The sequence below is a fragment of the Lampris incognitus genome, chromosome 2 (genome assembly GCF_029633865.1).
Source record: "Lampris incognitus isolate fLamInc1 chromosome 2, fLamInc1.hap2, whole genome shotgun sequence".
In the NCBI taxonomy this organism is placed as follows: domain Eukaryota; kingdom Metazoa; phylum Chordata; class Actinopteri; order Lampriformes; family Lampridae; genus Lampris; species Lampris incognitus.
The window spans coordinates 23,653,101-23,675,674 of NC_079212.1; the positions used below are offsets into that span (position 1 = coordinate 23,653,101).

General features: G+C 45.4%; 1 protein-coding gene across 1 annotated transcript; it reads right to left on the reverse strand.

Moving 5' to 3' along the window:
* Nucleotides 1-278: 278 nt before the first annotated feature.
* On the reverse strand, nt 279-22,142 carry agap2 (ArfGAP with GTPase domain, ankyrin repeat and PH domain 2). Its single transcript, XM_056273513.1, is given in 20 exon segments — nt 279-1,701; nt 2,240-2,522; nt 2,843-3,065; nt 4,032-4,122; nt 4,504-4,655; nt 5,023-5,082; nt 6,022-6,156; nt 6,353-6,478; nt 7,154-7,334; nt 7,643-7,747; nt 10,273-10,347; nt 10,512-10,670; nt 12,272-12,387; nt 13,594-13,728; nt 15,638-15,773; nt 16,027-16,112; nt 16,981-17,046; nt 17,049-17,067; nt 17,816-17,874; nt 20,969-22,142. Coding segments are annotated over 20 exon segments (3,588 nt in total). The 3' UTR covers nt 279-1,494.
* Between the last annotated feature and the right edge of the window lie 432 nt (nt 22,143-22,574).

Sequence of the window (22,574 nt, forward strand, 5' to 3'; positions counted from 1 at the left end):
CAACAATGCGCGTCCGTGCGCATCCCACTTCTGACACCAATGTAGCAAATTCGGGTGGGGGGGCAACCACAGTAACCGCCGCGGCCGGGACGCGAACCCGTATTTCCCGCGCCGCGGGAGATATCGCTAACCGCTCGACTAAAGGGTCCGACCCGTAGTCTACTTCTCCATGCACGTTACAATACAATACATCACATAGCCGTTGCAATATCTGCAGCGGGGCCGGAACAAACGAAAAACAAGAATAATTGTCATATTAAAAATTTTATTTACTTCGATTTACCATTTCTCTCAGTTCATACAGATTTTCTCCCCCAACAAAGCATCTACAGTGAATATGACACCGTTTTCCCATGTCACCACATTATGGTTCATTGAAAATTAACGAGAGACCTATACAACATTGCAATGAATGGTTTAAACGTTTCTCCATTATCTAATGCCATTATGTTTGTCATCTCTTTGATAGTCCAGTTATGGTTATCAACAAATAGCAACGTGTTTTCAAATGTAAAGGCATCAGATTGTGGGTTTTCTGCTTAAATGGCATGGTTTAAGAATAAGAAATTATAAAAGTCAATGACAAAACAAACTTGACAGTCATATATTTTCAAAACTACCGGTAAGAAACCATATACAAAACTGAGTCTTATTCTTTCTTATGTTGTACGGTCATTACATTGTTTAACATTAAGTATGCAGTAGGTACATTTACAGTATATTAAAACATCATATCTTTAACCTGTGAGAGTAATATTGACATTTTCATATTTCGAACCATTCAATTTTCTATTCTAAGCAGAATTTAATTACTGTTTCAGTTGATTCATCACTGAAAAAAATTGATACTGGCCAACTTGACCATCATAATGTTGCAACAGGCACACATAACGAACAACATGACGTACTGTATGTTTATACTTTATTTCTTAAGCCAAAGAAAAGTAACTGTGTTGGTCCCGTCACAACAAGCTTGCAAAAACTCAATCTCCTCACAATGTATTAATTCTCTTTTGACAGTGGCCATAAAGACAACCAGAACAGCTTGCTATATTCACTTTCAGTTTCAAACAGCTTTGATAGCTTGTTTTTTGTTTCATCATAAAAGATAGATTATTGCACTTCTTCATGAGGAAGTGAAACAGTAGCAGTTAGACTATCTGTTCTAAAATCACTTACAATAGCTACAAACTTCTGTTGATTCATTTGGAAACGGGGTCAACAACAACAGACGTTTTAGCAATATATTTACGTACGTATCATCAACAAACGGATTGAATATTGCTTTTCAGTTGATATGTGGTGCAGTCTTCAGAAACAAAGGTTTTCGTACTCTATATCCTGTTATATAACCCTCCACAGAGTCACTTTTATTACAGCCCTTCCCATTCCCAAAGTCAATGCTGTTTGCAGCCCTGCACTCCAAGGTTCCCAAACTATGTGCATGTCACTTGTTGCTTCCCGGCATATGTGTGTTAGCACATTCAGTCCAAGCTATGACACCCGTTTCCTGGAACTGGTTCGACCGAGGCTGGCAGTACTAGATCGACGGGAGAGGGTGGGGGTGGCAGTGGTGGGGGAGGCCTCGTTTGGACAGCCATGTTGTAGCAGAATATCAACGCAGCCTTTGCTCGCAGTTTTTCTGGCAATCATAAGGGCTGTCTGACCCAAGTTATCTTTTGCTTTCACATCGCTTCCATACTGCGGAGGGAGATTTAAACAGTTAGCCATCACTGTTGTGCATCGTCGACAATAATGAAAATGACCAAATCACAACAACAAAAGATTAAATTTGTTCACACCAACTCTATTTATAAAACTTGAATTTCTTTGAAACTCTCAAGGACATTTAAATTTATTTTCAGTCAAGCAAAATTCATCTCCAGTATTAGTCACAAACTACATTATATACATAAATACGTTTAGACACCAGATTGGAGAGAGCTCCACCAGGTAGAGCATGTTCATATGCTTTGACTGCAAGGGTTCAAATCCTAAATCCTGCTATATTTCCTGGGTGCTGCACGGTGGCTGCCCACTGCTCCTAGCTACACAGCTAGGATGGGTTAAATGCAGAGGAAAATGTTATATTTTCAAACATATTTGGTCTCCACCGGCCCATTTTCACTGTACCATCTGAAAATCTAACAACATACATGTGAATTGTAACCACAAAAAAAAATCACGATTCTGTAACATAAGGGACTTGTTGGTACTTCAGAGGAATGGAGTAACCCACCCAGATGAGCAGCTGAGTCATGACCACATCCCCCAGTTGACAAGCTGCGTGCAGGGCCGTGCGAGGCATCGACGTGGACCCAACATTGATCTGTTCCTTGGTACTATGGGCTAAAAGTAGCAGCAGCCTCGGCAAGTCTCTTTCAGTCACTGCAGAGAGCAGCAACACTGGCATACTATTAGATGTGCTGTCCTCTGTGTGTTGGATGCCCGGAGCTGGTACAAAGGGTGCCACAAAAACCCGCTGCTCATACTTGGCGCGAATCCATGACTCTCTCTCCTCGCTGGTATAAAGGTAAACAACGTATCCCCAGTCAAAAATGTGCACTCAATCACACATGTACATGCATACAAATGCATGCAACAAAAACACATTAAAGCATCAAAAGTATAGGTGACTAAAGCCTATAGCATGGCACCTGGGGTCTTGGTGTGACAACAGCTGCTGCCAGATGTTTCAAAATCGAAGTAAATGCTAGTTTAGTGACATTATTCTTGTATTCATTTTCAGTTTCAGTTTTAAAAAAGAAAAATCTAAGAAGAAATAACTGGACATACAGTTGTGCATTTGCATGTGTTGGTTAAAATCTATGCCAATACTCACCGTGTGGCATTTGGGGTGGGCTTGGTTCTGCCCTGGGTGCATCTCTCCCAGATGCTGTTTGCCATGTGGTTACCAATGGCGTTAAGAACTTGTGTTAGCTCCCCTGGCCAATCATCCAGGTCCAGGGAGCGGACACGAGAAAGGTGGGTCCCCAGGTTGCGGTGGATCCCCGAGCACTCGATGCAGATCAGGGCGCCCAGGTTAAGACTTGCCCAGGTGGGATCTGGAGAGCAACAGGGCACAGTCTGACACCAGGAAGGATGGACTTTGTATACAGGTACAGCAATGATCAGCATGCTGTGATGTCTCGGCATCTACTTTTCTTTCCTTTTCTTTTTTTTTGCCTTGTTTTCCTATCATTAAAGTGTATCCATTTATGTTTAAATCTTTTACTGTCCGTTTGTCTACCATGCCCACTTGGTACCTACTGAGCACCTGTCTGATCTGGAAGAGTAATCCCTCTTCTTCTTTTTTTTGTGGATTTTCCCCCCTTTTCCTCCCCAATTGTGCTCGTCCAATTACCCCACTCTTCCGAGCTGTCCTGGTCGCTGTTCCACCCCCTCTGCCAATCTGGGGAGGGCTGCAGACTACCACATGCCTCCTCCGTTGCATGTGGAGCCACCAGGCACTTCTTTTCACCTGACAGTGAGGAGTTTCACCAGGGGGACGTAGCACGTGGGAGGATCACGCCATTCCCCCCAGTTCCCCCTCCCCCCAAACAGGTGCCCCAACCGACCATAGGAGGCGCTAGTGCAGCAACCAGGACACATACCCACATCCAGTTTCCCACCTGCAGATGTGGCCAATTGTGTCTGTAGGGATGACCAAGCCGTAGGTAACACAGGGATTCGAACCAAAGAGCCCCGTGTTGGTAGGCAGCGGAATAGACTGCTACGGTACCTGGACGCCCCAGGGATTCCTCCTCTGATAATATCAATGAAGTTTCTTCCATTTTCACCTTTTCCGTGAAAAGTTTTTTTTCCCCCCATGGGGGTTTCCTCATCTTAATCAAGGGTCTAAGAATAGGGGGCATCAGCAATTGTTGTCTGCTGTAGCTACATGATTTTCTTTGTGTAAATGTATAGCCCTCTGAGACTGCCACTGTGATTTAGGGCTATAAAAATAAACCTGACCTAACTTGAAGAATAGAGCCAGAGGAGAAAGAGAGAAGGGATTTTTAAGAACTTACTTGGTGCCTCACAGTCCACACACAGACTATTTCCCTTGGCGTTACGGATTGCTTGTAAGGCCACCGCTTCGCTCTGACTGCTCCGCCGAGCCTGCAAGACACACACACACACACACACACACTTGAATCACTTGTTTTGTTTTTTGTTCACACAGATAAACTGCAACCCAGAAAACAAAAGTTGACGTTACACAACAATGATGCACGTCACCTATGCAAACACATGAAACCACCAAAGGCTTATCAGCTATTTATACATTATGACAATAATTTCCATTTAAGCCCAAAGTGAGGTACAAAACACAACACTTCCCCTATGGATGGCACCTACCAATGATTAGGTTCAACTACACACACACAAACACACACACACACACACACCAATAAAAGTAAATCATACAATTCTATCTATATAGCCTATCTCCCCTGAACCATCCAAATGTTAATGTAAGTGTGCTGTGTTATATTTTACCTTATTTCTACCACTCTCACAGGACTGCAGGCTGGCTAGGATTTGGCTTTCTATAGCAGCCACCCAGGAGTCCCTGTCCTCCAAACTGGGCGCCTCAAAGTGCCATGTCTGCCCAGTGAACGACACTATGATGAAGTCGGTGTTCTCTTCCTCTGCAGTGACAGGACAATTTAAAACACAGCTGACATTTCCATGCATAAAAAGGCAAGCACATTCATGCAGATTAATATGATGAGGGTTATGAATCAGATGCCTTACGCGACAAAGGAACTGCACAAAAAGCCAAAGAAAAGGAAATAGCAAGCTGATGGAGGGCGAATAAAAGAAAATGTCAGGGGCATTATTGTGACAGTCAGGCAGTGGACAACTCAGATGTGTGATATGACTATGCTAGACACAGAAATGAAAACTTGGTACCCCCCCAAAAAATAAAAAACTCAAAAAAGAAAATATAATTTGGTGTACTCGATGGAAAACAGAAACACAAACTGCCTCAGCCTCATCACCCGCACTTATTACCTGTCTTGTTTATGTTTCTCAAGCTACCAAAGCTCTTTAATTTCCACATTTTGCGTTTGGCTGCGTGGTAAGAGATAAAAGCACAGGAAAAAGGAGCAAGGGGAAGGGAGAACGACAAAATGCAAGTGTTGAGAATAGTATGCAAAGAAAGTTTCAGAGACAAACATCTTCACTGAACAAAATCACAACATGGGAAAGAGGAAAGAGAAGTTGCTACAACAGAGAATTGCCAGATTACTAAATCAGATGATAGGATGTACAAAATACCACTTCCCAAGAGACATTTAGAGACATGACTGCAAGGGTCAAATGCTGCTCTCCCTAAAAAAAAGCACCAAAAGAATCCAATCCTGCAGACTTTGATGCTTTATTTGGCGTATTGACTCGTTTGTTTCACTGCTCTCCTTATATGTAGTCTCTGCGTTAAAAATGTTGCTGTTGTCATTACAATTTTTTGGGAGGGGGATCCCCCCCCCTTTTTCTCCTCAATTGTATCTGGCCAATTAACCCACCCTTCCAAGCCGCCCCGGTCTCTGCTCCACCCCCTCTGCCGATCCGGGGAGGGCTGCAGACTACCACATGCCTCCTCCGATACATGTGGAGTCACCAGCTGCTTCTTTTCACCTGACAGTGAGGAGTTTTGCCAGGGGAATGTAGCACGTGGGAGGATCAGACTATTGCCCCCAGTTCCCCCTCCCCTCGACCCTGAACAGGTGCCCCGACTGACCAGAGGAGGCGCTAGTGCAGTGACCAGGACACATACCCACATGCGGCTTCCCACCCGCAGACACAGCCAAATGTGTCTGTAGGGACACCCGACCAAGCCAGAGTCAACACAGGGATTCGAACTGGAGATCCCTGTGTTGGTAGGCAACGACATAGACTGCTACTCTACCCAGACACCCAACTGTTACATTTTATATCAGTGCTTTAGTAATGAAAGCTGTAGTCGTCAAGAGACGTCAGAATAAAAACTCTTAAATCTTGGTTTTATCGCACCTTCAGCTTGCCCCACAGCTGAATCTCCTTTCTGATTCATGCTCTTCTTCCTTCTGTTCTTCTTCCGGTCACTCAGGGGAGATGATTGGCCGGGGTCTTTTCCGGCAAAAGGACTGGCTGCTCCTTCAAGAGCATCTGACATGTTGGCGTAAAACAACAAATCATACGTGAAACCTTCGTGTGCGGTATTGTTGGAGTTTGCAGGCATGACACGTGTGCGGACTAAGATGTCCAAAATAATTTTTTTTCACAGACATATTGTAATATGTAGATATACCTTAGATAACTTCAATGCAACATCTGATACAGTAAGTTTGCCAACAGCACATACCAACACTTTGTGCCTTGGTGGACAATGAGGAAGAACAGCGCTGAAGTGCTCTCTCTCCTCCGTGAGGGGACAGAACGCCGGCCCTGTCATCAGCAACACTCAGGCTGGGTGAACACAACTGTGCACCTGATAGAGAGAGAGAGAGAGAGTGAGAGTGAGAGTGAGAATGAGAGAGAGAGAGAGAGAGAGAGAGAGAGAGAGAGAGAGAGAGAGAGAGAGAGAGAGAGAGAGGGAATGCGAAGAGAGAGAGAGAGAGAGAATGCGAGAGGGAGGAGGGGTTATGCAAAAACAAAAGCCTATTTTCAGCAGCTCATGTGGTGATGGTTATGTCAGGGCACTAAACGGTTTAGATGTATTTCTAAATAAAATCTGCTTTGTGTTGAACTCGCTATGGGGGCCCAGGTGTGTGAAACAGTTACACGGGTAACACAACAGTCAATTAAAATAAACCAAAACCAGTAACATTAGGCTGCAACACAATAGCATTTGTAACACAAAGAAAAGTTGACAACACATCGGCATTAAGGCAAAAAATAACACCATTTAGTCACAACACAAAAATATGAACCCACAAAACAAGAGCAGTAAGTCAAAACACGAAGACACATAAGCCACAACAAAACAGCAACGACACACAAAAGAGTTCAATACAAGTTTAGGTGGATCGTTGATTTAAAAGCATGTATTTTAGCCAAATCCGTGATGTACACAACCAAACAAAAGAAACACATGAACAAACTCATGGAAACCAGCGTACACAATACCAGGTGCACTAATGTCAATGTGAAGCCACACAGGTACCTGTACTGATATTTTCAGTGGTCGCCAAGTCTTTTGCCAGCCCATTAACTCCAGCGGAGACAGGGCAGGGCCCGGAGACGGGGCCCGCTGGAGCCACAGCTCTCGGAGGACGTTTCCCAGGAACCTTTACTGTCACACGCAGCAGATCAATCTCTTTCCCGTGCACGTTCTGCATGTAGTCCTTGAACCAAAAAGTGTATCACAAATCAGGAAAGAATTCCTCTGTACTGGAGAATTTCCGTTGTTACGACCACAAATGTTATGCTTTTTTTCTTTCTTCATATGTCCAGGATAAACCGTATTGTTCCAAAGAGATGATGCAGATGTCAATGCTGTAATATGAGCCCCCCACCCCCCTCCAAAAAAAGTGACCTGTGTTGACCTCACCACCACCTTTACTAAAGGCAAATTTAGAAACTTATAAGTGGCTAGCTGGCATTTCAAAGTGTTTTACCATCATATTGATTTTGGCTTGTGGTGTTGTCTTACACTGGGGCTGGAGTGGTAAGACAGTGTGCCGTTGTTGGACAAGGTGACGTATTTCTTCTTCCACTCCTTATTCAGTGAGCTCCCACTCCGCTTGAAAAGGGTGCTCTGTCAAAAAACAAGGACCAAAGTCATGGCACTCGAACACAAGCACACAACACCCAGCGTCTGTTTCCACTGTATTTGCCTGGCCCAACACAACAGAGCCATCTATTCTGACTGTACATGCAGTATGACAGTCAGCAAGCGCGGCCTGCCACAACTGGGAACAAAAGCAGCAAACAGTCACACATTATTAATAGAACAGCCTTGAGAAAAAGTTTGAAAAAAAGAAACAGACTTTTTTTGTGGCCCTTACGTAAGCTGAAAAAAATAGAGAAGTGTGCATTTTCCTTTCTCACTTTGGTTCTCCGTGTTGTTGAAGGTGGGATGGCTCCGCATTGATGCACTGCAAGTATAGTGTGTACAGTGCCTTGCAAAAGTATTCAAACCCCTTGACAGTCATCACTAATTTCTGGATTATAAAAAGATACTCACACATCTGTTCCTGAACAATATAATTTTTGTGAACCCATAAGCTCTAACAGCATGTTCCCAAAGCCAAAATAAGTTATGTTTCACTGACTCTTTATTAATAAATTAAAAACTAAAATATAGTGCTTGCATAAGCATTCAACCCCTTGTACTCTGAAAGCTCCAAGTTTACACAAACGGCAAATTATTCCTAAAACAAACTCGGGTAAACACAATTGGACATAATTAGTGTGCACCTGTAAGATATTAAAGTAACGGTTTCATTTATGGGGTATAAAAAGCACTCTGTGTAGTTCATTAGCCGGGCATGAACTCCATCAGAAAATGAAGACAAAGGAGCATAGTACTGAAGTAAGAGACAAAGTGATTAAAATGCAGAAGGCGGGAAAGGGATACAAAACAATATTCAAGTGTTTGGATGTCCCATGAAACACTGTTGGATCCATTGTCAGAAAGTGGAAGCTGTATCACACCACCCAGACACGTTGTAGGACAGGCCGTCCCTCAAAGCTAAGTGTCCGAGCAAGACGTGGGCTGGTGAGGAAAGCCTCGGATGATCCTGCAGTCACTTTGAAGGAACTCCAGAGGTCAGTGGCTGAAACTTGAGTAAATATGCATGAGTCAACCATATCACAGGCTCTACATACATTTGGCCTGTACGGGAGGGTGGCAAGAAAGAAGCCGTTGCTCAAAACTATGCATATAAAAGCATGCTGCTTGCTACAAAGTTTGCTACAAAGCATGACAGAGACGCAGTTAGGATGTGGGTAAAGGTTTTGAGGTCAGATGAGATGAAATTTGAGGGGCGTCCGGGTAGCATGGCGCGGCGGTCTATTCTGTTGTCTACCAACAAGGGGATCGCCAGTTCGAATCCTCGTGTTACCTCCAGCTTGGTTGGGCATCCCCACAGACACAATTGGCTGTGTCTGCGGGTGGGAAGCTGGATGTGGGTATGTATGGTCACTGCACTAGCACCTCATCTGGTTGGTCGGAGCACCTGTTCGGAGGGGGGGGGGACTGGGGGAATAGTGTGATCCTCCCATGCGCTACATCCCCCTGGCGAAACTCCTCACCGTCAGGTGAAGAGAAGCGGCCGGTGACTCCACATGTATCAGAGGAGACATGTGGTAGTCTGTAGCCCTCCCTGGATTGGCAGAGGGGATGGAGCAGTGACCGGGACAGCTTAGAAGAGAGGAGTAATTGGCCGGATACAATTGGGGAGAAAAAGGGGGGAAAAGTCCAAAAATAAAAATAAAAACGATAAGACGAAGGTTGAGCTTTTTGGCCACAGCGCAAAGCATTATGTGTGGCGCAAACATAACACTGCGCATACCCAAAAAAACACCCTTCCAACAGAGAAGCATGGCGGGGGCAGCATAATGCTATGGGTTTGCTTTTCATCTGCAGGCACAGGGAACCTTGTTCAAATTAAGGGAAGAATGGATGGCGCTAAATACAGGGAAATATTGGAAGAAAACCTGTTGCAATCTGCCATAAAACTGAAGCTTGGGAGAAGGTTGACCTTCCAGCAGGACAATCACCCTGAGCACAAGGCTAAAGCAACAATGGCATGGCTCAGCAACAAAAAGGTGAATGTTTTGGAGTGGCCAAGTCAAAGGCTGGACCTCAACCCCATTGAAAATCTGTGGCACAAACTGAACATCGCAGTCCAGAGGCACCATCAAACAAACCTGCAAGACCTGTACAAATTCTGCCAAGAAGAATGGACAAAAATTACTCCAGAAGAATGTGCAAAGCTTGTACATACTTACCCCAAGAGAATAATAGCTGTTATTGCAACAAAAGGGTACTCTACGAAGTATTGATATGTGGGGGTTGAATACTTATGCAAGCTCTATATTTCAGTTTTTAATTTATATACAAAAAGTCAGCGACACATAACTTATTTTGTCTTTGAGAACATGCTGTTAGAGCTTATGGGTTCACAAAAATAATATTGTTCAGGAACAGATGTGTGAGTATCTTTTATAATCCAGACATTAGTGAGGGGACTGAATACTTTTTCAAGGCACCAGTCTCAGTGCAAACCATTTGTCGTGTTCAGCGATGTTTTCCCTGCGCTGTGGTGGCGAACTAACCTGTTTGATAGGGATGGCCCGTCCGCTGCCCAGGTCCGCTTTAGGATCACCGGCCTTCTTTTCCACGTCTCGGTTCTGAATGAGATGTGGTCACAATGATACATTTAAGAGTAACAGAGGTTTGACTGGTTTTTAAGAGCAGGAGCTGAACGTGTGGCTGAGCACAGGACAGAAATGACAGCATGAGATGACAGGAGACAGAGAGAGGTGTGATTCCGAGACAGCTGGCTACGACTGACCTTGAAAAGGGAGGGCCGTCTATGAGGGATGTTCTTCATGGTACGTGAGTTGACACTACCTCCCCCCTCTCCCCCCGCCACAACCCGCAGCTCTCTGTGACCAATCACAGGGGTGGAGGGGAGGGAGTAGGCGTAATCACTACTCTGACCATTAAAGGCCTGGGAGAAAAAGGATGGAAGATTGGAGCGAATGAGAGATCAGGAATAAATGGAAAGATGGAGAAGGAGAGAGAGAGAGAGAGAGAGAGAGAATATGCAATGAAAATATAAAACAAACAGGCGAAATGTGGGGGATGGTCAACATTTTACTTACCATCGATTAATGCCGATAAGGGTAACATGATACCAATGGAGAGGAGATGGATGTAGAGAAAAATGTTTACTGTATGGGATATGGTACTGAGAAGTGGTATTGTACATCCCTCGGACATTTTTAACATTAGAATGTATATACCTGCTCCTTGAGTTTGATAAATAGTAATAAACAATGCTGATTAACAAATAAACAGTCAAAAAGTCGGCACCTTTAAGTCAATAGCATGTGTCACTACCTTACCTCTGTTCTAATTCTAGCACAGAAATGTGTTCTTAACATAACACAAAAAGGCAAATAAATCTAGGCATTGTTATTTCATTCTCTGTCCTATTATTCATTCTGAGAGCTTACTTTTGCAGAAGTATTTTTGCCTGTTTACAATTTGCATGAATAAGTGAATCAGCAGTGGGGCTTACCTCTACTGAAAAATATTGCTTTTCTCAGAGCAAAGCACCAGCGGGTCTAACTTATTATCCTCTGTGCAATGTCTTCATTAAGGAAAGGAAATCACAGAACATGAACTGATTCATCTTTCTGTGATCCTCATTAGGCCTCATTCAATTTCGGGCCAGAAAAAATATATATTTACCCAGAATGATGAACACTAAGCACTGAAAAATAGATTTGTTAAGTTTTCATTCCTGACTGTACTTTTACTGCTGCATGGAAACCTTTTCAACTTTGTACAGTTTTCTATTAGCTTTTCAATTTAAGATGCAAAGGAACTCGTGGACCTGGAAGGGAAATCAGTCTCTCACTCATGTCCATCTCCAAAGGGAAGGGGAAGGACTAAAATATGACAGCAATGCTTGAGAGGATTTAAAGTGAAAACAAAGAAATAACAAAAAAAGATAATTGCACAATCTCAAGTACAACGTAAAAATGAACAACTCTGTTTTCAGTCTCATGCAAGTTCCCCTCATATGGATTGGACCAGTTTTCCTTCTAGGAGCTGCTTGCAACTCTTCAGTGGAAAGTTCCCTTGTAAGCCTCATACCTACTAAGCACATAGAGAATTAGGTTGTGTCCATGGACACTTCTTTCAAAAGAAACCGACACTGGAGGTGAACGCTACTTTCATCTTTGGAAAGAAATACTCAAGCCCTAAACTGTAAAAAGAGGCCATGTCCCAGTCTTGGGTTCAAAGGGCTCAAAACATTACCCGTCCATAGAAAACAATACAAAAACACAGCAAGCACCTTTTTACAGGTTTCAAGTGGACACATGGCCCAAGTCTACTGACTACTGCCTTCTAACCTTAATCTCCAACTGTTTACTACTTGCTTGGACTCAACGAGGACAAGGCTTTACATTTATGACACCGTGGGTCTTTGTTTCATCTAAACTGAAAATGTGTTCTGTTACACGATGGGCTGCATAGGTGTCAAGATCCTTAGGGCTCAGTGTTAAAACCCATTGTAGAAAAATGCTTGTGATGTGTTACCTGTCCTGGTAAAGATCCTGGGGTTGAACCACCAGAGTGACTGGGGGAGTTGGGGAGAGACTTGCAGGAGGCCAGGAGGGCAGCCTGCTTCTTCTGAGCCACAATCTTCTGGGCAGCTGAGATGGAGGAGGAAATAAAAAAAAAATTAATAATAGATTCAATTTATATAGCACTTTATTGAGACTCCCAAAGCACTTCACATTGAATGGGGGAAACGTACTTCAACCACCCCCAATGTGTAGCACCCACCTGGGTGATGCATGGCAGCCATTTTGCACCAGAACGCTCACCACACATCAACTTGAGGTGGAGAGGGAGGAATCATTGAGCCATTTACATGGGAGAATGATTAGGTGGCCAGGTGGAGCAAGCTAGTTTGGGAATTTTGCCTGGACACCGGGGGGTGGGGAGGGGGTGGGTGGGACCCGCCTACTCTTTGCGATAAGTGCCATAGGATTAGGATCTTTTTTGGGATTTCCCCCCCTTTTTCTTGGCCAATTACCCCACTCTTCCGAGCCATCCTGATCTCTGCTCCAACCCCCTCTGCCGATCCGGGGAGGGCTGCAGACTACCACATGCCTCCTCTGATACATGTGGAGTCGCCAGCTGCTTCTTTTCACCTGACAGTGAAGAGTTTCGCCAGGGGGATGTAGCGTGTGGGAGGATCCCGCTGTTCCCCCCAGTTCCCTCTCCCCGCTGAACAGGCTCCCTGACTGACCAGAGGAGGTGCTAGTGCAGCGACCAGGACACATACCCACATCTGGCTTCCCACCTGCAGACATGGCCAATTATGTCTGTAGGGATGCCCGACCAAGCTGGAGGTAACACAGGGATTCGAACCAGCGATCCCCATGTTGGTAGGTAACGGAATACACCATGCCTCCCAGATGCCCCAGGGTGCCATAGGATCTTTAATGGCCACAGTGAGTCGGGATCTCGGTTTTAACGTCTCATCCAAAGGACGGCATCTCCTACAACACAGTGTCCCCATCACTGCACTGGGATTTTTTATTAGGACCAGAGGGAAGACTGCCCCCTACTGGCCCATCAACACCACTCCCATCCAAGTACTAGCCAAGGCTATACCTGCTTAGCACCTGTCATTTGGCAGAGCCAGGGTACGTGTTGGTATGGCTGCCGGCAAATTATGTCGTAATTACATTATTACTAAACTTAGCAACCAAAACGTCAGTTGCTTACTCATATGGTCCATGTAAAAAGCACCGACTTAATAGTCTCTTTAAGTTATGGCATATTAAATCATTTACACCAAATGTCTATCAAGTGGTTGTATCAACAAAAATAAGTTCTGGTCAACTCACCCTCTGAAAACACGCGATCAACATTGAAGCCATAGGTGGCGCAGGTCTCATAGAACATTGAGTGCCTCACGTCGATACACAGCTGCCTGGCTCTCTGGTCCTCAATCACACGGGGGTTGGTGCTACTGATTTTGTCTGCAATGAAAGGGAAGGGTGCATTGAAAAAAACCCATTAAGCAGAAAATAAGCCAAGCTACCCGATACTGGTTGAAGTGTGAGTTTGTTTCATCATCCACAGATGACCAAAAGTATACATATAGGACACAATCAAAATGAAGCCCGGGTGTGGCAGGGTGGGGTGTGGACCATCAGTCCTGGGCTAGGCGTCTTTATATATGCTCAATTGTCCAGGTAAGAAAATCAAAAAAGGTTGAATCAGTTCATCTGGATACAACGTTTATTGACAGATACGTTTCATCTCTCATCTAAGTGACCTCTTCAGTCTGAAGAGGTGTCTGAAGAGGAGGAGTCACTTAGATGAGTGATGAAACGTATACGCCACATCCAGATGAACTGATTCAACCTTCTTTGATGTCCTGAGCTAGGTGTTTGAAGACTGCGGGGACGGCCCCGCAGAGTCCCCCCCCCCTGCCCCCCCCGAAAAATACTTTTAATGAATATTTGTTTTTAGCCTTTTAAATGGCTTTAACTTTGTTGATTTTAAAGTCTGTGTCTCTGTGCCGAGGAGCTTTGGTGCAGGTTTGCCACGCAGGGCTAAAGCGATTTTATTTTTGAATTTAAAGCACAACAGCCAACCAACAATAGCCAGCCAATGTCTGCTGCTATCGAAGCCTATTGAACAACTATTATCAGGGCTGTTCCTCTTCGATTTAATTGGCTTAATTTAATCTTTTCAACAAATAAATTAAGTTTGTATGACAGACAGGGACAGCTTTCTGGGGCCCAGGGCCATGGAGGCTGACAATAATCATCAATCCATTAGCCAAACTGCTTATCCTGCTCTCAGGGTCACGAGGAAGCTGGAGCCTATCCCAGCAATCGCTGGGCAGCAGGCAGGGAGACACCCTGGACAGGCCATCACAGGGCATACACACATCTAGAAAATTTTAATATGACCGATTCACCTGACATACACGTCTTTGGACTGTGGGAGGGAACCAGAGCACCCGGAGGAAACCCACACAGACAAGGAGAGAACAGAATCTTGTTCCTCCTGAATGTAAGCAATGATGGCAATACTTGCCATTGAGTGTGAACTGGCTAAACAGGTGGACTTTAAAGGCATTATAAAGGACTTTGCATCCAGTAAGACAAGGAAGATGGCTGTATATGAGGCAGACATGAAGCCATAAGGTAAGAAATTGCATCGTCTACTAAGAAATGTGTGGTGTAAGTGTAGCAGATCTTTGTTGACCTTGGAGTGTTTAAGTGTGTCAAGGGTTCTATTATGATGTGTGTGTGTGTGTGTGTGTGTGTGTGTGTGTGTGTGTGTGTGTGTGTGTGTGTGTGTGTGTGTGTGTGTGTGTGTGTGTGTGTGTACAGATGGGGCGGGGAGGCATTCACTGGACCTTTTCAGGGACCCAGCCATTTCTGTGGGTGGGCTTGATGACAGATCAAGGTCAAGGTAATCTTTATTTTCCCCGAGGGCCAATTTGTTGCACAGCCAGCAGTAAATGCAATCAAGGAAAGCAAACAATCCACACAAAAAAAACATAGACTTACAAAATATTCAAAAGGCCAATAGCAGCAGGGACAAATTAATTCTTAAATCTATTGGTCCTGCATCTTGGCAGATTATATCTGCAACCAGATGGAAGCAACCGGAACCAACTGCACAATACACAAATCTATAAATAACAAATATATGTATGGTTAGTGAGAAAACACTATATATACAGCTCATATTGGATGCCCTGCATTGATGTACAGTTGAAGAAGCATCTTCAATATTGCCAAATAATCAGACTCTTCACTCAGGCAACAATGCCCAGTAACTACTATTTCTCTAAGACTGGTTTAGGTGAACAGGGGCTGCATAACAATGTCCTATGACTGGACTGCTGATCTTGGTTCATGTGCTTACCTTGGGTGCCAACCACTATGATTGGGATGTCGCTGCGGTGTGAGTTGAGTTGGCTATAGAGCTGGTAGAGCTCCTGGAAACTGGCCTCATTCTCCAGACTAAAGACCATGATCACTGCATCCACCCAGCTACTGAACTGAAAGGGGTCAAAAGGATTGGAAAATTATTTGGCCCGGCATGGGTTTAATAGATGATGAGACCTGCAGGTATTAAAATGTATACAGTCTCTCTCTCTCTCTCTCTCTCTCTCTCTCTCTCTCTCTCTCTCTCTCTCTCTCTCTCTCTCTCTCTCTCTCTCCTCTCTCTCTCTCTCTCTCTCTCTCTCTCTCTCTCTCTCTTTCACTCACACACACACACACACACACACACACACACACACACACACACACCTGTGCATCAGGTGGCCCGCTCTCCTCCCGAATCAGTAGCAAATGACTCTGTCCATCTGCCAGCACTTCTTTTTTATACCTTCCACCTAACAAGGACAATCACAATGACTATGATGGACATGTCAGTCACCAGCACACCATCAAACATGACATTCATGGTTTTTCAGGAAGAACAAAATCTTATGCTGAACACTAACCAAGCCAAAACATAAATTTGCAAGGTGAAGTACAGAATAATCTTTATGTTTTGTTTTGTTTTTTTATGAAAAGAGACATGAAAAGAATTAGCAGGACTAGTATCTTGAGACACAAAAGCTACAGACTCCTCTAGTGCCAAAACAAGCATACAGAAGCAGTCCATCATAATAGCTCTGATTTACAAGCTACATCCAGTATTCTCGATGTTGTTTAAAGTTATTTATCAATGATATTTCAATATTCAAGTAAGATTAATCTTGGCAAGACCGCAGTCCAATCCCCCCCCTTTTTTTTCTCCCAGTTGTACTTGGCCAATTACCCTATTTTCCCAGTCGCTGCTCCACCCCCTCTGCCAATCCGGGAGGGCTGCAGACTACCACATGCCTCCTCTGATACATGTGGAATCGCCAGCTGCTTCTTTTCACCTGACAGTGAGGAGTTTCACCAGGGGGACGTAGTGCATGGGAGGATCACGCTATTCCCCCCCAGTTCCCCCTCGCCCCTGAACAGGTGCCACGACTGACCAGAGGAGGCGCTAGTGCAGTGACCAGGACACATACCCACATCCGACTTCCCACCCACAGACACGGCCAAATGTGTCTGTAGGGATGCCCAACCAAGCCAGAGGTAACACGGGGGTGTTGGTAGGTAACAGAATAGACCGCCACACCACCCAGATGCCCCAATATGCAGTCCAAATTTGATAAAGGATTCACGCACAAAGTAAAGCTGTGCCATGATTTTTACGCTCCTTACCATCAGGCTTTTCAAGTGCAACATAACTGCCTGTGATGTATTTGTTCACCAGTGCAGACTTCCCGCTTTGAGACTTCCCAGAATCCCCTGTTACATGCAAGGAGGAAGAAAGGTGAGAAAGAGATGCACACATGCATGGACGGGTTCATTTATACTCAGTCAGCAAGCATCTTCTTTATAAAGTATATCTGAAGTATATTTGAACAGAACAGGAATGAGGGTGGCTGTGTTAGAGTTGGTCACACAACCACATCCAAACAGTTGGTCTACAGTTTGGATGCACATAAGGGCCATCTACACATATACATAAAAAACCCCATTTCATATTCATGATAATAGCATAGCTTTTCTATTGTGGAGGACATGGGAAAAGTAAAAGCCACAAGTGATTTCATGTCTTTTCTTTTAGCCGAGCAGCCACAATCACTTTCTTAAGCTGATGCCTGTATCTGGTGTGACCCTAAGGTTTTATTGGAACATATCTAACAAACCAACAATGACAGGTGCTGGTTTTCTAGCTGGTACAGCAAAGTCCAACCCAGCATGTCACCAGACAGCCACTCTGCTGATGTGTCCTTGAGCAAGACCCTAAATCCCTGTTCTTTAGCTTAGGCTGTGCTCTGACCTCTCTGTGGAGGGTGGCAGGCAAAAAACTCCGTGGGGCACCAGGATTATTTTTAGAATAAAATCCTCATGCAACAACAGTTGTAACAAAACAGAATGGCTGCAAGTTAACGCAACAGAAATCAACAGAGTGCACTGAAATACCCTTGTTCTGTACACAGACATAATTGGGAGGTAAGGGTTAGTCTGAGATGGAAGACACTGTCCTTACCAGTCGCAGCTCAGGGATGGATCGACTCAAGGTCCATTCCTGGCTGTTACCAATATTCACTAGAGTGAAAGAGAGAGGGAGAAAGAGAAAGAAACGGACAGAGACACAACAAATAAGATAGAGGGGGGGAAAAATCAGAAACATAGATTCGTCATTTTGATCATGTATGTTATAAAAGGGCTGTGGAAGAGCAATGAATTGCACAGGTGTGAGGACTGAAGGTGATAAGCAACCGTGTGGCCTGGCGGGTCCTCTTACTGAAAATAGGTTAACCTTTCAGTCACAACAGGGATCCGACAAGGTGCAGCCGCATCCCTGGTTATCCACCTCACTCCCCATGTGCAGCAAATGACAGGGCATTATGTGACAGGTTAGAATGCCCTTTCGATGGCTCAGGTGCCATTCAAAGGTTCACGCTCCACTGTTAATTTCATAACACACCATTTGACGGATGCTGTCACAGTACCATAGGCACAAAGCAATGGTAACAACCACTCACTGGGACTCAAACCCTTAACCCCATAACAGCGTTAGTGCCGTGCTCGACCGCACTGGATCGGACTTTGCAAGCTGTACGTCTATCAGTGTTGTGCGCTGCCAGAGCCTATATGCACCAGCAGGCAAACTAACATGGGCACACACAGTGGTCACACACAGCTGTGCAAGTGTCCCTGCTGGGCAAAGGAGGTGGTGTGCCCCCAATGTGATGTGACGCTCACACCCAGACCCCCAGCTGCAGCTTCAGACAGGAGGGAGGAGAGACAGAGAGAGAAAGTGAGATGGGGGGGGGGGGGTGCAGAGGACTAAGAGAGGGTGAGAATATCGCAGACAATATAGCAGCACTGAGTAAAGCAAAAAAAAAAAGAGAGAGAGAGAAAGAGAACAGAGGAGATGAGGAATATGTGTTTTTGGCAGACTAAAGAGAAAGCCTGAGAGATACAGAGAGGCAGTTTGATGTGTGAGTATGTGATGTGTCTTCCAAAGATAGATGGCGATTAAACCAGAGCCGGTTTGTAAATCCTGGCTGTGGAGACTGTCAAGCCAGCACCTCACAGACACTGCCAGTGCTGATGCGCTTTGGGCGAGGAAAAAACCACTTAACACACAAACTGCCACTATAAGCAGCTTCCTTGGGAAAAAAAACAACTCTTAATACATACACATACGTAAAAACATTTGCAAATGTAAATTTTCACACACACACACTCACACACACACACACACACTCGCTTGCACGCAGACCGATAAATGAACACAGACAGCCCTTCTTTATCTAAACCCAAGTCAAAGGTCTCTTTATGTGTTGGCTCACTTAAGCCAAGGGGTCTTGCCAAGGTGTTCAGACAGTGTGATCCTTCTACTGCATCAACACATGGGCTCTATGGAAAGCTGATTATCTCCTCCACCCCAGTCATACGCCATGCAACCCCACCCCACTCCCACGCAACATCCACCACTCCAGAGCCTGAAGAATCAAAGCGCCAGTCCTCTAACTTCGTTTTTGAGAGATTGCTTCTGAATACCCAAGCAACACATATACTGACATATACGTACCTGCATGCACCCTGATGCACACAGACACAAGCACACACATGCACTTGCACCCGAGCATGTGCGCGCGCGCGCACACACCACACACACACACACACACACACACACACACACACACACACACACCACTCCTCCACCCCTCTGTTTCATCAGGCTCTGTCTCTCTGAAGCAGCAGCGGCAGCAGTAGCAATCCTGCCGGTTGCCATGGCAACACTTCCTCCTGCCCAGAGTCTGTGAGTAGTCAGTAGGGCTGGACTCACACTACATGAGTGGATCCACAGTGCATGCCTAACAGCATTTATTCACAATGAATGAATGGACACTCTCCTCTCTCTCTCTCTCTCTCTCTCTCTCTCCTCTCTCTCTCTCTCTCTCTCTCTCTCTCTCTCTCTCTCTCTCTCTCTCTCTCTGTCTCTCTCTCTCTCTCTCTCTCTCGCTCTCTCTCTCTCTCTCTCTCTCTCTCTCTCTCTCTCTCTCTCTCTCTCTCTCTCTCTCTCTGCTCTCCAGGCTTGCAGTCACTCTTTGAGCAAACATGTTTGTGAAAGAGGTGCGGTGTTGTGGATACAGTAACCGATACATACTGTTGACAATAAGCAGTGATGGCAACTCGCAGCCCACCAGTGTGGATTCTAAATCTTCAAATGTCACATGAATGCTTTTCACATGCTGCAGTATAAAATGAATGTCAGGCAGAGAAAGACAAACACCAACAGAAAGGGAGAGAGAGAAAGACAGAGAGAGGTAGAGAAAGAGAGAGGGAGAGAGAGGGAGGTAGAACCAAGCACAAGTCCCATATCCTGGCGGAACATGCAGTGGGTGGAATATCAAAGATGGGATTAGGAATGATGGGTATTGGCTGCAGGATCACACATCTTTTTAACGTGGGTGAACAAATATCGCCTTATGTTTTTCCCACTCCAACCGTTTCAGTTTTGTGGAATTAAAGCCAAAGCAAAAATAAACCAAGAGAAGTGCAATCCATCTGTGATCATGTCACCAGCCTTGCAGTCCAGCCCCTCCTCCAATTAGCTTCATTATGAGATTTAAACTCATGCTGAGAGAGTGTGTGTGTGTGTGTGTGTGTGTGTGTGTGTGTGTGTGTGTGTGTGTGTGTGTGTGTGAGTGAGTGCAGCGATCACCCCTCCAGCGGTGTGAAATTGGCTCTCATTCTGAGGGGTATTAGATTAAAACTGTCCGAGATGATTCTATTGTCAGTTCCCACATCAAAGAACTTCATCCGTCATCAGTTTACAGCATGTCGCGCCTTTAGGGAAACCTCCCTGGGCATGTGAAATGATTATCGCCTGTAAATGCATTTTGAGTGGGCTTCTTTCAATAGATCACCCCACCCATGTTCATTTCAAATGGATGCATGGACGAAATGGCTATGTCTGATAACCCACTGTCATGGGACTGAGGAGGGAGGGCTGGCTGTTTCTCTGATAACATTTTGTTGCCATTAATATAGCAACAATATAACAAATACGAAGAAAGGAATACAAGTTAAGAAGGTTAATATGAAAGAAATGGTGGGTGTACGTGTGTGTTTGTGTGTATGCAGGCACAAGTGTGTGTGCTTACATCAGCGGGTGACCTCCTACCTTCCTCTTCACTGGAATCTCTCTGAATGTAGACAGGAGGCACTGTGGATGATGACCCCACTGCCCCCGAACTGCTCTTAGTGAAGATCCCACTGATGAACTTGAGCATCTTCCTGTCTTTAGCAGAGCCTCGCGACACCTGGCCCTGCTGCATCTGGGCCTCCCTGGCCAGCCCCAGGTCTTCTGAAAGGCTGTTCAGGTCACTGTTGTCCAGGGTACGGCTCTTGCCCTTGCGTGATGGTTTGGGTATTTGACTAGCAGGGGCAGGCAGAGAGGCTGAGCCTGTCTTCAACCGGTCCTTCCTGGGAATGTCTCTCACCACAGTGGCCAGACCTCCACCCATCTCCAGTGGTACTCCGACTCTAGCTCTTTCAACCTCGTCTCCCATCTCTCTCCATCCCTCTGCCCTGCTGGCCTCAGCCCATGAGGCCCTGCAGGGTCCTGGAGAGCGGATGACCATTCGGCTGTCCTTACGGTCTAGGCTCTGGGCTGAGGTTGGGCTGCGTTCCCTAACCTCCCTGGAGTCTCGGCCCCGGGGAGCCACGCTGCTGTGTGACTTCAGCAGACTCACAGGTCGTTGTCCTGCTGGCCGCATAGGGAAGCTGCTCCTGGTTGGAGTACGACTGGGCTCGATCGCTTCCATTGGTGATGTACATGTTAGTGATGGTGACCTGCATTTTTTTGCCTCTGAGGTGTACAGTGTCTTCTCTAATCTGGTGTCTGCTTCGGTGGACCTGAACTTCTGAGTTGTTGCCCACTCGGCAGGTAATGAGATTGTGAGGTTGGAAGATGGCTTTTCACTCCCTTTCAACGGAGCATCAGCAGTGGAGGGTACTTTGTCTTTTGAAGGACTGATGGGTTTTGTCTCAGCCTCTTTAAGCTCAGCAACATTTCCTCCCATCGAAATAGCAGCATCGTCAGCACCGTGCGGTCGTCCCTGAACTACTCCAGCCCCATTCTCAGCATTTAGCGGAGCCCCAACTTCAACTGCCGCCCTTGCCCCGGCCTCTTCGCTGGCTTTTTCTCCCAACCCAGATCCTGCCCCGGCTTTGGCCCCTTTCCCATTGGGGGTTTTCTTGGCCTCCCCTCCATTCTCCTCCACGGCCTCTACCTTGACCAGGGTGAGGGAAATGAGGTAGGTGGTGCGTTGCTGCACTGTTCCTCCTCCGCTCATGTGGTCAGGCTTCAGTAGACAATCAGCAGATGAATGAAAGTCAACAGGGCAACATGGACAACTGACTGTTCACCAGTGTGATGAAATGTGACTCCTCAAAAAGGTTTGACCGCAAGATAAAGAGGAAAAACTTAAATGTGGAAAGATTAAGTTCTCCCTTAGAGGATATGACAGCAGAAATGCCACTGGTTTCATCCATTCCCCGAATCCCTTTTCCCTCAGTTTCAGATTTTGATTTTGTTCATAGGTAGCGCGCTAACTGTGATTTTCATTTTTATCGCACCGGGAAAAAAAAAATCTTCGGTCCTCACAACCGCCGATATTCTGTCGATGCATAACAATCGGCTTTTTTGTTTCAAGAAAGCATCCAGCTCCCATACATTGTAGTTACAGAATCAGAGATCTCTTTATTATATCGTTCTATGCCTCATT